Raw genomic sequence first — 18,759 nt, 5'->3', positions numbered from 1 at the left:
GATTTACATGCACAAAAAACTATATAACACACTAAAGGAAAGGGAAAAAACACAAAGCACGATAGGTCCTCTTTAATTTTTGGTTCACTGTATACGTCTATGGCTTCTTAACCTCTCCTGTCGGCTCTGTTTTACGCCCTGTCATGTTCTATCTTTTGATATTTCCATACTGTTTTGCATATACGTTTCCTTATCTAGACAGTTGAATTGACAACTGTTTTCACACAGTGCTACCTATGACAGCTTATTCCATCTGAATCAAAACAATAAGACGTGCTGCCTACATCTTGTAAACTGTAATTGAAATGAAACAAAGAGAGCGCTTAGTGCTCACTGAAGGGAGAAAAAAACCTGGGGATACGTGAGGGAAAAAGTAGGCCTATCACACGACCGGGATAGCATGGGAAAAGAGTGTTGATCCCTGCAGATGAATGTTTTTTGGGCTGAGTTCAGCTGCTTGTAATAATCTCCTGCTGGCTTTTCTCCTTCAGCCCTTTTCCCAGCCGGTGTTAGCTAAACATCAACAGGGGGATAACGTGCGAGGTGTGAGGGCCAGGGCCGCTCCATTCTGTTATCATTAGATTGTCAGTGTCAGGGTAATAGTTTCCTTTGGTTGCATGTGACTGGATTTATTTGAGCCTTTCCTTGAACATTGAAATGGGAGAAGGAGGGTGAAGGGAGTTTAGTGCCGGGAGGAGAGGAGGGAGGTCTCTCGGCTTTCTCCCTGGTCTTTTATTTGAGTGCAGGAAACACCTGCACTGTGTCAGAGGGCATCTGTCATCTATAGCCTGCTATTTATTTTTAGGATGTCCGTGTGTGCACAGCACGTGTCTGTGTACGGAGGGCGGAACATGCCAAAATAAATTAATAAATAAATGTAGCAAAAATAATATTAAAAATAGGACTGTATGAATATTTAATCGTGATTAATTGCAAGATTGTCCATAGTTAATCGTGATTAATCGCAAATTAATCGCACATTTTTTATCTAGTATTTAGTATTTAATACTCTTATCAACATGGAAGTGGGCAAATATGATGCTTTATGCAAATTATTTAATTTAGATAATTTATAATTTATATTTATTATTAAAGATCGATTAACAAACACAAAACAATGACAAATTGTATTAATTTCGTTATTTATTTAGTCTTCTGTTTAATTTTCCCTTTGCCTTTATATATTAATGTATTTATTTTTATTATTTTTTACATTTATTTATTTATTTGTGCACTTATTTTTTTTCATTTTTGCTTTTATTTTTGTATTTATGTTTTATTTATTTTTAAATGGTTGTATTTATTTATGTATTTATGCATTTATTTATATATTCATTTATTTTTTATTTTGGCAGGTTTTGTCCTCCATATATGTGGGTGTAAGGGACCAGGAAAAACAGCAAGACAGAGAGCACCAAACAAATGAACTTGAAGGGAAATGCTATGCAGTTATTTCCTTTGCCATAGCCTAATTATGATTAGAAATTGCTCAAGTGACACATTTTACTACTATCACACTGGCACGCTATGTTTCCTTATCAGCAGTGATGCGAGTTTACGTCGTTATCTTGAGATAAAGCCAGTCAGTGTGACCACATGACTGCACAATTTTGTGTGTGTGTGAAATAAAGAGGGATTTTGCAGTGTCATTCTGATAAGATTGCCGCAGGCCACATTCCCAACAGGAAGACTGATACCTTTGAACTGACTGAAAGTTTCAGTCTGTAAGATTTCAGTCCTGTTTGATTTTCTATTTGAGTGAAAGTGCTCAGAGTTTAGCAGTCTGGAGTCCTTTTGTTGATACATGAGCATAGAAATACAATAGACAAATTCTATTTCTATGTACATGAGCTTCAAGTTTTCATAATTGTGTGCATAGTTCCATTTTGTGTATGCATATACAATGGAGAAAAGCTGTAATTTTCTAGTAATGTCACCACAGACAGACAGTATTATTATTACCCCGCAGTGGGGAAATTTGCAGTGTGCAGCAGCAAAGGGGGGATAGTGCAAAAAACAAGATGCATCAGCTAACACAGTAAAAAAAAAGAGCTAAACAAAGTGTAACAAAATATGAACCATTTAAATAGAAAGAAGTATAAAAATAGTAATATATACAGTATTGACAATAAACAGACTATTAACAAAATTGCACAAGTGGAAAATGATATTGCAAAATGATATTTCACTACAATACTTACTTTTTGAAATAATTCAACAACATTTTTATAAAAAAAAACTTTAAAACATGATTTACAATGAGTCATATCATTTTTAAAACTCCTATACACACATTTTATTCCTTACTTTTGGAACAGTACTGTCAGGTTTTGCTGTTACATATGAAGTAGACCTCAAGATTTAAGATTCAAGATGTTTATTGTCACGCCGGTTATACTGGTACAATCGTGTGAAATGCTTTTTGCTGGGAAGCTCCATTAAAAATAACAAGTTATATTACAATTATAAAAGGAAATACTTTGTAAAAGGCATATTAAGAACACATACATATCACGAAGTATGAATATACATATATAAGAAATACTTTGTACAAGGCATATTAAGAACATTTACAGTATAAGATATATGATTGAAGTATTGCACTTGTTTATTGCACTTTTTATGTGAGAAGGTGTTGTATGAATTATCACAACACAAAGCGCCTGGGTCAGTCCTTCATGCTGGTAGCCATCAGGCTCCACAACCAAGGCTGACCCCCATATGAGAACTACTAAGGACTTTAAGAACTTTAAACACGCACATCTGCAACCATCTTGGACTCTAACCACTGGCGCACTTTACACTATATACCACTTTATAGACTGCACATATGTACATATTACATTTATTTATTGCACATACTACATTTATTTATTGACGGACTGCCCACACTATGTTCACCCATTCACTCTGTATCTTTCATATCTCTATTATTGTTTATATAATTGTTTGTATACCTTTACCTCTCCCGTGTTTCACTCTGTTTGCTGATGTTGCTGCTTTGACACCTGAATTTCCCTGCGGGGATTAATAAAGGTTCATCTTATCTTAGATAGATAGAAGTAAAATAATGATGGCTAAAAGGATGGTGTTGGATAAAAAGGTGTTTTAAAAGAGGATGGATAAAAAAGGATGATGTGGTGTGTGGACTGTAACTGGAGTTAAATGTCATCATGGGTTAATATTAACCCATAAGAACCCACGGTGACATAGGTGTCACACGCCCTTTAAACGTTCTGGAAAGTTCCTTATAAAGCTTTATCCTTGACTTTAACTCATGGAGTCCCTAAGTGACACATACTGAACATCCTGATGGGTCATGTGACAGGTCATGTGATTTTGTGTTTCCATAGCAACATTTCCAAGATGTCTGTGTGCCAGGTTAGCACATGTGAAAGAATCAAGCCATTTAAGAATTGTAATACTTAAATAACATGACCTTTATTACATTTAACCTGTTGTTTTCACATTTCTTGAACAAATTGATATAAAACAAATCAGATGAATATCGTTGAGACATATATGTCACATCGGGCCTTTAACCTGAAAATTGTCACGGAAAACCTGATGTGACATTAATGTCACAATAAGAAAAATTATTATGATCTGCTCAGTTAATTTAGCTGATTCAATGATATTTAGTTAATATATTTTATATTGTTCAATTCAGGGCATATTAAAATAAATGTTAACAAAAAATCATGTTATATTAATTAAATTATTAATAAAATGTATAAGGAAACAATTTTCGCCTATCAGTAAATAAAATAAACAGACAAACAAGATTTTTCTACCCTATATCAGTTATATTTCAATGCCATTTTATTTTTTCTGTAGTATGGATAACAAAAAGCAATACAGTGTTCAGGATGCACTAGCAGTCATCCAGGGAGATGACAGTGATTTTTGTGTTGTAAAACAAATCTGAAAAAAAGATTTTGTTGTTAAACCTAAGAAGTAAAGTTATAATTTTGTGGAAATGCAAATAAAAAGACAAGTTTTTGTTACCAAACACAAAAATACTGTCAGGCTGATTTATGTTCAAATGAGGAATAAATTTACCATAAACGCCCAATGTGACGTATATGCAACTTTACAGGTCTTTAAAGAAATTTTGAAAAAAAATTCAGAAATGTGTTCTATGTGGTCTATTTAGTCTGTATTATATCCCCCATAATTTTCCTTGAAGGAGAAATGGGTCCGGGTTCTTATGGGTTAAATAAATCAAGGTAAATATGAGTCAAATTAGTTTATGGCTGTTTGCTGCTGCAAGAGCAACAGCCAATCAAATTGCACTGTAATTATTTTAAGCCAATCAGGTGAAGGCAGAGGAGGAAGCTCAGCCAATTGCGTGTGGGCGGACTTTCTGCTCCAGCCAATCAGGGGCGTCTTAGAGGCGGGGCCTTTTAAGGTGCTTATTAATGTCTTTTAGTGTAGCTCGGAGGGCTCAACGTAACAAGAGGGAGGACAGACATGTAACATGGAGAGAAGTAGCGCCACGTAGCCTGGAGGAGCAGTTTTTAAAAGCGGGATAAAGTTGAAAGGAGACTACGGAGTGTGTTTGAGCCATGGAGAAAGTCAGCAAAGACTCAAAGACTAACCCGGCAGCGACGGCGAGTCTTTTATCAAAGATCTTCTTCTGGTGAGTAGACCCTAAAGACCCGGATGTTCACCGACCCGGATATTCAGCACCCGTTAGTTAACAGTGTGTGCCATCTCTCTATGAAATACATTGGTTCCTGTTGGTGTTATACTTGTGTTAAAACAGTTGTATTGTCTTGTATTATCACCCCCGCATTAGATAATACAGTATTGGTTCATCACTTCATATTTAAAGAGCATTTGTGTGTAAGACAAGTGTGTTATATGTTTTTTAGGGCACCCATCTCCTGATTCAATACTATCTTTGATGTGCATTGTGATTCTACAAGTATTGTCATTTTTTGTTAACTTTTTTAACTCTAGTCCAGGGGTTAGCAAACTTTACAATCAAAAGAGCCATTTTAGGCAAAAAAAAAAAAGTCACAAGTTTACGAGAAAAAACAAGTTGTGTTATTACGAGAATAAATCCATAAGTTAATGAGAAAAAATGTCATATTATGAGAATAAAGTCATACGTTTACGAGAAAAAACAAGTCGTATTATTACGAGAATAAAGTCATGAGTTTACGAGAAAAAAAGTTGTAATATTACAAGAAAAAAGTCATAAGTTTACGAAAAAAAAGTCCTAATATTACGAGAATAGTCATAAGTTTACGAGACAAAACAAGTTGTATTATTACGAGAATAAAGTCATACGTTTACGAAAAAAAAAGTTGTGATATTACGAGAATAAAGTCATAAGTTTACGAGAAAAAACAAGTTGTATTATTACGAGAATAAAGTCAGAACTTTACGAGAAAAAAGTCGTAATATTACGAGAATAAAGTCATAAGTTTACGAGACAAAACAAGTTGTATTATTACGAGAATAAAGTCATACGTTTACGAGAAAAAAAGTTGTAATATTACGAGAATAAAGTCATAAGTTTACGAGAAAAAAGTCGTAATATTACAAGAATAAAGTCAGAACTTTACGAGAAAAAAAGTCGTAATATTACGAGAATAAAGTCCTAACTTTACGAGAAAAGAAGTCGTAATATTACGAGAATAAAGTCAGAACTTTAGTAGAAAAAAAGTCGTAATATTACGAGAATAAAGTCATAAGTTTACGAGAAAAAAGTCCTAATATTACGAGAATAAAGTCATAACTTTACGAAACAAAACAAGTTGTATTATTACGAGAATAAAGTCATAAGTTTACGAGACAAAACAAGACGTATTATTACGAGAATAAAGTCATACGTTTACGAGAAAAAAAGTTGTAATATTACGAGAATAAAGTCATAAGTTTACGAGAAAAAAGTCGTAATATTACAAGAATAAAGTCAGAACTTTAGTAGAAAAAAAGTCGTAATATTACGAGAATAAAGTCATAACTTTACGAGAAAAAAAGAAAATAACACGTAAAATTACTACTTTATAATATTATGACTTTGTTCTCGGAATATTACGACTTTTTTTCTCGTAAACTGCTGACTTTAAATACGTCTTTTTATGTTAAAATCAACAGTGTCACGAACGTGTGACTATGTAGTTGTAGTTGTTGCTTTTGAGGGTTGAAAAACACGTTTTACTTTGAGAAGATGTTTAAGTTAGTCAGAAGTAGCACCCCCTGATTTAAGCTGTGTGTTGAAATGATGGTTTCCTGTTGAATCATCGGGAAAAAGTGAGCATGTGTGCCATCTTTCTATGGAATACATGAACACATTGGTTCCTGTTGGCATCATACTTAAAACAGTTGTATTGTTCACCCCCTCATTAGATAATACAGTATTGGTTCACCACTTCATATTTAAAGAGTTTTTTCACACATTAATGCCGTGTAATAGTGTTTTATATGGTTTTTAGGGCACCCATCTCCAGATTCAATACTATCTTGGGTGCCTTTTTGATGTGTATTGTGATTCTACAAGTATTGCAAGTTAAGTAAAGTCATAAGTTTACGAGAAAAAACAAGTCGTAATATTACGAGAATAAAGTAATAACTTAACGAGAAAAAAAGGAGTTTACTTTGTCGTTTTGGCTCGCTGCGGTTTGTTTTGGTTGAAGGATACAGAAACGATATGACGTCACGTTACTCAGACTACAACAATAAAAGCGGTAACTTCCTTCTACCTCCGCATAGACTCACATGAAGCAAATATATCGATTCTGGCATTAAAAAATGTATTTCAAAATCGTAAAAAAACTAAATCGTGATACATAGGTGAATACATTCTTTTCCCCACCCCTAATGGTTTTTAAGCACCACCATGTGGACTTGATTATTTGAATGAAATCCTGAATTGATGTACTGTTTTCATCTCTGTCTTATTCTCCTCCTGACTCCTCTTCCATCAGGTGGCTCAACCCTTTGTTTTCCACTGGCTCCAAACGCAAGCTTGAGGAAGATGACATGTACGAAGTGCTGCCGGAGGACAGGTCGGAGAGTCTGGGACAGGACCTGCAGAGGTAGAGAGCCCTTCAGAATCATCTCTCAGCATGTCATAAGTTACCGTAGTTCACTGTCACAAGAAGTAGTTTGCAATACTTAAAGATTGACATCACAGATATCTGATAACAAAACATTAACTTACAGTTTTTTCTCATTCGCTTTGGCTCAATTCTCGAACGAGAATAATTTTTTTCAAAACAATGAGCTCAAATCTCTGAACAATTAGTTTGTCGTTCGCAACGGATTAGAATTTTTCATTCATTCAAGCAAATTGCGCTTGTTTTGGCACATGTGCAGAATAGTCAGTACAATAACCGCTTATAAACATTCTTTCATCGTTGAGCCATCACATGCAAAATGATCCATTGTACATGTATTATCCATAAATATCTATGACGAGGTACAATTTGTTGTTTTTGAACTGAACTAGAGCAGGTTTTTTAAACATATATTTATTGATTTCATACATTTAACACATTTTACCCACAACACAGAACCTCCCCCCAAATGGAACATATGGCAGTTTATAAAATAATAATAATAAAAAAATTATTATAGAAAAATCTTAATTCAAAATAAATAGCTAAACATGAAGTTAAAAGGATATATATTTACAATGAAAATATAATGAAGTAAATAATAAAATTAGAATAAATTGTGGCAACATTTCTGTTCACTGTACATGACTACATGAAAGATTCAAGGTGAATTTTCTGTTAACAGTACATGTAGCACATTGCTAAACAAATACATTTACTGTGTAAATACGCATTGGCATATTCTGTTTCTGTACAGTATTGACGTTTCCCAGTAAACTTTGCGTTACTGTCTAAAAAGCTGAGTGTGATACACAGCAGCATTCAGCTAGACAAAACTGAGTGTCAGTGTCAACAAAAAGTGGAACAAAACCTGTGAGAAACATTTTCTGTTGACTGCTGCGGTGAAAAGCCACCTGGACATTTTGACCACTACGGCTCACACGATGACAAAGCAATTTCTCCTTTTGGTGGCCAATCTACCAACACAAAAACTAGATTTTGCACTGACGGTTTAGAGAATGTTTCAAAAACTGAGCCAAAGCGATTGATAAAAACAGTGAGATGACTCGAATTACATTGTCACTTGCCATTAACCCTCTGAGACCCACAATAGACCCGTTTTTGTCTTTTTTAGGGGGGTACAGGGAGTCTTTAGGGGGAGATGGCAGCTCAACAGTAGATGTCACATAGAAGTGAAGGCTGGGAACCTGAAGATTAATTTGAGATGCAGCTCAGCACTGTGTGTCAAGTTGTTCTAGTCATAAATCAGAAATAAACGCGAGTTAATTAATTAATTAATTACAATAAATTGTAAAGGATTTACAACATTATTATAGTGCTTCTTCACAATAAAAGCAGTCTACAGGCTGATAGAGGAAACCCAGAAAGTGGCGGAAGGTCTCATTTGTTTAGGTTACGTTACAACCTGTTCACACATTGACAATAAAAAGCGGCTATACGTGTAAAAAACGTACATACAGTCCCTTTAAGTTGCCCCAATTCATCAACCGTTTAACAAGTCTGGAACTTTAATTCCAGGTACCGCCACTTTATTTTTCACTGCTCACAGAAGTCAAAAGAAATGTTAGATTCCTTGATACTAAAATATCTCAGTGATTGTTTTCAATATCTACAAGTATGATATTATCAGTTAAAGTACGGTTATAGATCTCAAAGTGTCAAATCTAAATTAAGAGACAACTTCAGTCAAGCCAAACGATCACAAAGAAGGCATGTATGTATAATTAAAAGTAGTTTTCTCCCAACAGATCCGTTTGACACATAAAGCATGTATTTATAAATATCTTTGATTATCAGTCTGACTAAACAAGCTGCTGCTGTAGATATCAAAACCCAACGTCAGAGGAGAGCAGTAGTCACATCAGACAGACTGTCTTGTATGTATCAGGAGGTAAAAGATGTCTTATTCTCTGCGGATATCTTGATCAGCTGTCGATAGATCGAGGCGCACCACCTTCACCGCAAATTCCTTGATGAGCTCCATTCAATTCCCAGCACATCCCTGCTGCTGTTGTTGGCTGAACAGCCGCTTCCAATACTTCAAAACAAATTGATGTGCAAAGCAAGGCGTCCCCTCGCATATCGGTTTTGTTAGATCAATAATCTATACACCGACTATGTTTACACGCATGCACGCAAATACAGAGCGATTGAATTAAGATAATAGTTTGATTTAACTGAGTTTGATCAGATTTTATGAGAGTTAGTATGTGCTTGATATTAGATGACGTGATTGTGTATCATGATATCAAGATATGATTTCATCACAATACGATTCCATTGAAAAACGATAAATTATATCAAATCTGCACTACAGAACAACAGGCCACATTAATATGTGAAAAATCAACATCTGATCACCAGCCAGTAACTTTATTGTAACAAATCACACAAACTAGTGCACACCGCCTCTAAAAATACTTGGATAACTCAAACTCCGAGCAGTTGGGAAGCGAGACACGTGAGCTTTACTCGGGTCCTGAGGAGCTGCAGCATTTATTGAGACTACACTGTACATTAACTACCACTAGACAACTTTACTGCTACTCTCTGCTCTGAGCTACGCCTAAACTACGCACTGTGTAATACACAGACATGTGGATTACACTTAAACCTGGCCCTGGCCGTTCCCACTACAGCTTGCATCGTAAACCTTTGCAATCTTTTCTCAAGTCAAACATTTCCAGCATTATCAGGAGGCTGCTGTACACAGTTCAAGATGTAAAGTTTAACCGCGACAATGACGGACGACTGGAGAAGAGTCCCGTCGGGTTAATGATTACACGAATGAAGTGTTTTTGTAAAGCCTCGTGTTTTACAACATGCACAGGAACAAACAGAGCAGTTTAGGTCCCGCTTCCAAACACAAACGCCCACACCAGAACCGCTCCACTTCCAGACATAAACCCACGAAAACACCAAAGAAGAATCTAGGGAAAAGTAGGCTGTTATTTCGTCCAGAAAAGTGGACTTCACAGGAGCCGCTTTTTGAATTTTACACACCGCTATTGATGACTTGGTTGTTTCACGGTGTGTGTTCTAGCAAGGGTTTTCCAGTAGTAATCTATCATCTCATTGTCGGCCGTTTCATTGACAGGAAATCTGAATTAATCGGTGCACACATAAGCATGTAATCCTGGACCTGAGGCCTCCCAGCTCTGTTCGTCATGCATCTTTATTTGTTGCTTGGTATTTATGCACAGTGTGAGACAAGATTGTGCAACGGCCATGCCAATTTTCCAGTGATATAGATACATCTATCCATAGAGCGCTGGTGGCACCATAAATGGCACAAAGTTTTACAAAAGCAGTCGGGTGAATTGTTTCTGTTGCAGTTTATAGTGCCATTATTTCATGACTGAGTATTTTTAACTTGTTAGACTTGTTAAAGGATCTAAATATCTGCCTGTATATCTATCTGTAGAGGGTTTCTGGACAATATTTGTCTTTTTTTTGTGTTGTTAATTGATTTCCAATAATAAATATATACATACATTAGCATGAAGTAGCATATTTTCCCACTCCCATGTTGATAAGAGTATTAAATACTTCAAAAATTTCCCTTTAAGGTACATTTTGAACAGATAAAAAATGTACAATTAAATATTTTAATCGATTGACAACCCTAATAAAAATATTTGTCACTATACATGAATAGTTAAAAACCCATTGGATTACCTGAATAATATCTTCAATGTTATACAAATATGATTTTTAGACCGTGAAAGTGCTTTGTCATTGAAAGTTGTTAAATTTTCCGTCCCATTACCATTAGACAATCATTACTCCCTCTGTAGCTACCGCAGTAGGAGTCATTAGCAACCAAGGATAATGGAAAAGTCATTGCAAGTCAGAACTTGCCTTTGACCACACAGACAGATTGCCTGACTAACACCTGTCTCATTATTATGAAGTGAAAAAGGAAGCCTCTTTTTTGACAAATTCTGACTCATCTGGATGCGAGGCTCGACTTCTTATCACACAATTAATAAAAAAACATCAAATAACATGCCGTCTTTCTATGACAGATACTGGGATCAGGAGTACCTGAAGGCCACCAAAGAGATGCGGAAACCTGGACTCTCCAAATGCATCATTAAGTGCTACTGGAAACCATACGCGGTGCTGGGACTCTTTACACTCATTGAGGCAAGTGGGGGTTTAAGCTCTGGGAATGAGCTGAATTGAGTGTATAATCTCTGACTTTAAAATAATTTGACATGCAAATCTTCTTTGTATTAAAGCAAGCAGAGTCACGTTATACTAGCAGTACTTTTATTGGTGTGTCAGCAAAACAAATGTAACAAATATTGAAATTTGTTGATTAAAAGTGTTCGTTTTTCCAGAGTAATTAGCGTGTCTTGATGCTCACCCTTCTTCTTCTCCTTCCCCACATATCAGGAGATCATTAAAGTGATCCAGCCGGTCTTCTTGGGGATGATGATCCTGTACTTTGAGAGTTACGACCCGAACGACACGACGGCTCTCAACGTGGCCCTGGGCTACGCAGCCGGCCTGTCCATCTGCACCATCGGCCTGAACTTGCTCCATCACCTCTACTTCTACCACGTCCAGAGGACGGGCATGAAGATCAGAGTGGCCATGTGTCACATGATCTACAGCAAGGTCAGTCTCTTATCCACAAATGTCTGTCTGCTTGAATGGACAGTGTTTGTGATATTTGAAGTGTTTGTGATTGATGTTCCTTCCTGTCTTCTTTCTAGTCTCTGCGTCTCAGCAGTGCAGCCATGGGAAAGACCACCACAGGCCAGATCGTCAACCTCCTCTCCAATGACGTCAACAAGTTCGATGATGTAAGTGAAGTTTAAGGCTTCTAGAGAGGAAGTGCTGTTGTTTTTACTGCAAGGTCAAGGCAGAACAACATAGCTGGCCAACAATTGTAGATACTATCTCAGCCCTCCATCTAACCAGTTCTCCAGCATCGCCATCAGAATTAGAAGATATACGGTGTGTTTACTTAACCTGGGAATCAGTCTAATCTGCGAGCTCGTGGTTTATTTGCTCTGGCAGATGCTTTTGCGATTTGGTCTGGCGATGTCAGGCTACGCCATAGCGGCTACAACGGAAAGTTCCACATCAGCTGCAGCCATATAAACGGTTGCGATTGTCCCGGAAGATCTCAAGTTGCTGGGAATCCATCCCCGTCTCCTAAAGATTACGTACACATACATCTAAACTAACGCCGGAGATTGCTGTTCGTGTCCCGTTTGAAACATGGTCATTTTAAGCCAAACCATGACGTTTTTTTTTACTAAACCTAACCCAGTAGTTTTGTTTTCTAAACCTAACTAAAGCCAAGTTCACACTACACGACTTTCAGTGTCGTCAGACCACTGTACTGTTCACACTACACAACTTGCTGTCTTGTGATCTTTAAGTCGTTGTGGTTTTCACACCACATGACTGACAGGAGACAGGAGGTCACACACTTCCCCGATGAGGCACTTCAGCTCATAAACTTTGTCTTTACTTGCCGCCGTTTTCTCACGAGCGCCCGATCGGTACAGAGTATGCGGCAACTCTCAACAGGGATGAGAAGGAATTTGAGTTCACTTCAAATTTCAAGTTTAGTTTTTTTTGTAGAGCACATTTAAAAGCAGCAAAAGGTGACCAAAGTGCTTCACAATGGTAAAACAACAATACTAATATATATCAGATGGCTCACTCCTTAGCTACTTCCATCATCAGCTCCGGAAATAAAGTTGTTTAATTATTTTTTTTACCACTTGCCCCATCAGATTGCTAGATTTACTAGCCCAACGTGGCATTTTACTTGCCCTGGGCAAGTCTTATTGTTGAGCCCTGCCTTCACTCTCTCTGTGGCCAACTCATTTTAGATCTCCTACCACCTGGATGAGTGAGACTCTACACAGACTAATACCTGGATCATGTTGTGTCTGGAAGACGGGGTTGTGTAGTCTTGTGAGGTGAACTCAAAGAGTGTTTGACCTAATTCTGCAAGTCCCCACTTATGAGGCCTTTTGAATTCTGGGTATGATTATAGCTGCAAGACGTTTGATGGGTGGGACATTAAGTGTGTGGTTATGGTGTCTCACGGCAGCGCTGTCCTGACTGTAAGATACCGTGACTGTAAGACCTCTCTCCCAGCGTGGTGCTCAGGCTTGATTGTGCTCCGAGGCTCTGTGGCACCGAACCCACTTTGTCTCACTGGATTGTTGAGTTTCGTTTTAATCAGAGCCTGCTGTGAAAACACCGCTTTCTCTTCAGGGCATTTGGTTTCTTGGCATCGGGCTGTTATTAAACCAGCTCATGCTCTCATGCTGGTTTGGATTAAAGTCTTTTAAAAAGCAACTGTAGAGAAACTTTGCCCCACTCCTGTACAAACTGCCCGTGTCTGCTTCTTCAGAACAAACTGATCACTGTGTGATCCACATATATTTAGGGAAGTACTTTTGTCCTTACATGCTTTTCTGATCATGTAATTCTCTCGAACAGGTGACTATCTTCCTGCACTTCCTGTGGGTGGGGCCCCTCCAGGCGGCAGTAGTCGTGGGACTGCTGTGGGTGGAGATCGGACCGTCGTGCTTGGCAGGCATGGTGATCCTCATGTTCCTGATGCCTACGCAGACCTGGTTTGGAAGGCTCTTCTCTAAGTTCAGGTAAAACACTCATAAGACCTTTATTTACCACTCAGTAGGGGAGGGAATCACCAGAGGCCCCACGATCTTATTGCAATTTTCCCAATGCGAAGCAGAGGGGTCCCTCATCGCCCTGAAGGGGATTCTTTCACAACAATGACCCGCTAGCTGTACATTATCCCGCTACTTACTTAAGAAATCAATATTTTGACACAAAAACGGTCCACCAGAGTCCGACGTCAGAGCTGCGCCCTAGCAACGGTCTATTAAAGAGAAATTACAGACCATTGTGATTGACCAATCAGAATCCAGTATTCAACACAGCCGTGTAATAATATACTATACAGTATATTGCCACGCAAAATATCGCAATACTATCCTGTATCGATCTTTTTTCCCCCACCCCTACCGCACAAAATGATTTGGTGATTTGACTCACGATGCGCAGTCTTGTTGTTCGGCGACTAAAAGAGGACGAAGAAGAGGACATGTAGCAGGTTTTCTATTGTTCAATTGTTTAACTGTGTACAAAGGTCTCTACTAGAACGACCTGGAAACTCCCAGGAAAACAACGTTTTTTTTCTCACTTCAACCCTCTTTTTCATAGACCTGTTTTTTTGTCTCTTTAAGGGGGGTACAGGGGTTCTTTAGGGGGAGATAGCAGGTCAACAGTAGATGTCACATAGAAGTGGTGTACATCACCTGAAAGCTGGGAGCCTGAAGAATAATTTGAGATGCAGCTCAGCACTGTGTGTCAAGTTGTTCTCGTCATAAATCAGATATAAATATGAATTAATTAATTAATTAAAATAAATTGTGTAGTAGATTACGGCCATCCCCATGCTCTATTATGTTTCATAAGCCGTTGCAGCAATTTTTGGGTTGGTACCATTTGTTACACAGATTTGGTGCTAAATTTAACCGTTTTTTACCACTTGATAATAGATAAAAATGATCAACAATCCCTCCATAATACCACATTAAGACACCAAGACCTTGAGGAACACCATAGAAAAAGCCATGCTGTGATTTGGTATAAAAACTTTTGACATTTGGAGATTTCTGCAAGAATTGTATTTTTCGGCAATTGGATGGCGAGCACTTCTGTTGTGTAAACTGCTCAGAAACCCCCTTTTTGTCAATCTAGCTAGGAAAGCCATCCATCCTCTGAATGCTCTAGGTCTCTAGTTTGTGTCTGTAAAGTTTCATGAGGCTGTGATTCTCCTAGAGGTCACCACAGGTCATTTTATACAGTGAGGTCAAGTTTAAAAAAATGGTCTGCATCTCTAATTAATCTCCAGGTTCCCTGCTTTCAGATGATGTACACCACTTCTATGTGACATCTACTGCTTATCTGCCATCTCCCCATAAAGACCCTCTTGTACCCCCCTAAAAAAAGTGTTTGGAATGGCAAGGGGTTAAGTGGAAGTAGCCTAGTAGATATATAAATATGTTCCAATCATTTGCAATCACCTGCAAACTCATTTTGAAAGTTGTCAACATAGTTTCTTTCCTCAGTATTTAAGCAAACTTCCATTTCCTACTTTTTCTTTCCAGGAGTAAAACAGCCGTTCTCACAGACAGCAGAATCCGCACCATGAACGAGGTGGTGTCCGGAATCAGGATCATCAAGATGTACGCCTGGGAGAAACCCTTCTCTGCTCTGGTCACCGAGGTCAGGAGGTAAGAAGGAGTCTTAGAATACTTTTTGATCAAAGTGTTTAAAGAAGTACCGGCTCTTAGAGCTGGGCGATAATTCAATATGATCATTTATCGTGTTTCAATGGAATCATATCGTGATGAAATCATATATCCAGATAATTGTGATACACAATTACGTCGTCTGAATTGATAATAAGGACAACTTAAATGTTTTTATTAGGGCTGCAACTAATTATTTTCTTTTTCGATTATTTTCTCGATTAATCAATTAGTTGTTTGGTCTATAAAATGTCAGAAAATGGTGAAAAATGTCGATCGGTGTTTCCCAAAAGCCCAAGATGACGTCCTCAAATGTCTTGTTTTGTCCACAACTCAAAGATATTCAGTTTACTAGTCATAGAGGAAGAAAGAAACCAGAAAATATTCACATTTAAGAAGCTGGAATCAGAGAATTTAGACTTTTTTTTTTGCTTAAAAATTTCTTGTTGCAGCTCTAGTTTTTTTTTTTACAGCTTTTAAGTGAGGCACAGACAGTACAGTATCTTTCAGCTGTTATGAAACCGTATCATTGTTAGTGGTGCTGTTTGGACACGCGGCCTTTTATTTCCTTGCAACACAGTGCCGTCGATTCAAGTCATGCACAACTGGCATGTGCTTTTTTTTGGTCTTTTGTGTGCTGGACTGAAATAGAGTGGAAGTCAGGTTTGGAGGCGCTCCCTCTGCTCTCACATGGGCGTCTTCTTTCATGTGTGAAAAACACGTGTCTGATTTAGTGCTGAAAGAAAGCGACTACTACTGTGGGTAAAACATGTACATGGGGCTGCATTCCAAGAGACAAAGAAAAAGGATGTTTGTCTGCAGCGTCAGATGTGATCACAAAACATACAAACACATTTCCATTTGGGTTCTTGTTGGGCGGAGCTGGAGCTGCTCTGTGGTGTTTTTAATGCTGGCTGTTGAGGGTTCATCTTGGTCAAATATACAGTTTATAGCTGTGAGATTCCTCTGTTACCTTTACCATGTGTGTGTTACCATAGCAACCTACGCCACATGGCTTTGTTATCTCCACGGTCCTCTTGATTTTACTCTCTGTATCTTCACGGTGGTGATGTGTTGAATGATGAGACAGTCTAACTGCTAAGCTTTTAAGTCAGCCCACGTGATTGTTGGACCTCCCTGTTTCCCCCCTCAGGAAGGAGATCTCCATGATCATGAAGAGCTCCTACCTCCGAGGCCTCAACATGGCCTCCTTCTTCTGCGCCAGCAAGCTCATCCTCTTCGTCACCTTCACCCTCTACGTCCTCCTGGGGAACACCATCACGGCCAGCCGCGTGTTCGTGACGGTGTCGCTGTACACGGCCGTGAGGCTCACCGTCACGCTCTTCTTCCCGAGCGCCATCGAGAAGCTGTTTGAGAGCCGCGTCAGCATCCGCAGGATTCAGGTACGGCGCTTTAATATGTTGATTTAATATTGGAAGTCACTCCCCGTACCTCAACGGCTGCACCGCACCTACAAGCCAAATGCCACCAAATCATTTTCCCATTTGATAGATGACTTTCACTTGATATACTCGTATCAGTTCTTGCCTGGTCTTTATGAAAGCAGATAAAAGGCTGCAGTGTCCAGTTCTTTAGCTGGTATCACAGTCCAGGCAGCTAATCTCTTATCACTTAATCCCAGCGCTGCTGCTCTCCATGGCAACAGTTTGCAGGTCCAGCCCTGTAAAGCCACTTCCTTTCTACTACTTTTTATTTTTCTCATAAAGATATGGTTAGCTTGAACTGTCACATGAAACATTACCTAATGATTTACCCAACCACTCGTCTTAAAACCGTACCTTGATGTATGCATGGTACATAGATTTAACTGATATATGACTGCTGGGTTTTTGTATAACTTGGGGAACTTGGCACTGACTCTGTTCTGTTTTTGTTTTTTTTATGGTCCAGGAGTTCTTGATGCTGGACGAGATCACAAAGAGCACCGCTGCACTGTCACAGGATGAGAAGAAGGACGCCTCGGTGGAGATCCGGGACCTGGTCTGCTACTGGGACAAGGTCAGATACCTTGTGCTCACTGGTGTACACATTAGGAATTCCCTGAGCCGATTCACTAGATTAAGCAAATCCAGAAATTTTCTTTAACCTTTTACTACCCACAGACTGCTGGTACGATGGATAATGACATAAAAATCAACATATAATGGATGTTTGGATACATAGACATATAGAAATACCGTATTGGTCCGAATATTAGATGACCCTGATAAAACATAAAAGTAATACTTCTTTAAAACATCATTTAAATCCCACATCTGTGTAGCTCATCTTTCAAGTCACACACATGTTATCAGGCCAAAACAGCACACTACACACGAACAGATTCATTCATCAACAACAACAAGAGTCCCGACTCTGGCGATCAAACGTGACTTTAGTGTAAACAAACATGGCAGAAGGAAGCAATGTTAGTTTTTTTGCGCTTCTTAGTACTGAAAAATCACAAAGAAAAAACAAAAAGAAAACATGGATGAAGTCATCGAGACACGTTAAATAAACACTTGTGTTGTTGCCTCAAATCAACAAGTTGGTCCTCCATCTCTGAGCTCTGTCTCACTACTGCTTTATGCTTCACGTTTTGCATTAGTCGCAGCCACCCGGACAGCCGGCGGTTGTCCTTCCTTCTTCAGTCAGCTTGGTTCTCAACTGGCTGTCGTTCTCTCCGACGTGCGTCATCAGCTGTCCTCACAGCACAGCAATATCTGGAAAGATCATCTTTGTAACCATCAAATAATCGGGGCTTTGCTGATGATTGTCGGGAGGGAGGAGTCGGGCCCAAAATTGGGTTGATTCTCTTGTAGTGTGTGCCCAGCATTAGCAGTCGTAACTAGGTGCAGGAGGCCTGTCAAGCTTTTCAGTGGTGTGTATGTAACCTGCAAGTCCAACAGCAGATATCCTCAAAGTTTAGCGGGGAGTGTCGTAATTTTCCGCTTTTCCGAAGCCAAAAACTCGAGAGGAGAGATGTCGGATATGACGGCGTCGTTGCGGAAGCGTAGCACCCACCCTCCGGTTCCCCCCCAGGTTAACACCGTTAGCTCTGTCAGCACCTTCACTGTTGTTTGCACTTTTAGCGCCGTTACCTACAAGCCGCTTGGTCACCGTAGCCACGTTGAGAGGCAATAAAAAATGCTCCCAATCCCATATTTAGCACCTTTTAATACTAACTGGCTTTTTAACCTTTTGAATCTTTGAAATGAGTGCAATTGAATGTTTTCTCACCTGTTCTACTACTCTATACCATCCCATGATAGTATGTAATCCAGTCAGGTGTTTGGATTCATTTCAAACCAGTTTGAATAGTTTTACAGCGGCCCAACCCTGCC

The 18,759-nt window shown here is 38.7% G+C and overlaps 1 protein-coding gene across 5 annotated transcripts in view; it reads left to right on the top strand.

The window, feature by feature from the left end:
* The first annotated feature begins 4,424 nt into the window (after window positions 1–4,424).
* LOC119483447 (multidrug resistance-associated protein 4-like) overlaps window positions 4,425–18,759 on the top strand; it is a 67,650-nt gene continuing 53,315 nt past the window's right edge. For 2 of the 5 annotated variants that reach the window (XM_037761540.1, XM_037761539.1), the window contains exons 1-9: window positions 4,426–4,642; window positions 6,942–7,052; window positions 11,123–11,243; window positions 11,496–11,720; window positions 11,819–11,908; window positions 13,572–13,735; window positions 15,272–15,397; window positions 16,569–16,818; window positions 17,327–17,434. In XM_037761540.1, coding sequence (XP_037617468.1) covers window positions 4,569–4,642; window positions 6,942–7,052; window positions 11,123–11,243; window positions 11,496–11,720; window positions 11,819–11,908; window positions 13,572–13,735; window positions 15,272–15,397; window positions 16,569–16,818; window positions 17,327–17,434 — 1,269 coding nt within the window. In that variant the 5' untranslated portion in view covers window positions 4,426–4,568. Of the gene's footprint in view, window positions 4,643–6,941; window positions 7,053–11,122; window positions 11,244–11,495; window positions 11,721–11,818; window positions 11,909–13,571; window positions 13,736–15,271; window positions 15,398–16,568; window positions 16,819–17,326; window positions 17,435–18,759 lie in introns of all 5 variants that reach the window. The other 3 variants (XM_037761538.1, XM_037761537.1, XM_037761542.1) reach the window with 2 other exon arrangements.

This window comes from Sebastes umbrosus, chromosome 24, assembly GCF_015220745.1.
Source record: "Sebastes umbrosus isolate fSebUmb1 chromosome 24, fSebUmb1.pri, whole genome shotgun sequence".
NCBI classification, from domain to species: domain Eukaryota; kingdom Metazoa; phylum Chordata; class Actinopteri; order Perciformes; family Sebastidae; genus Sebastes; species Sebastes umbrosus.
Note: the sequence above shows the minus strand (reverse complement) of the source record. Positions and strands in the feature narration are given on the sequence as shown.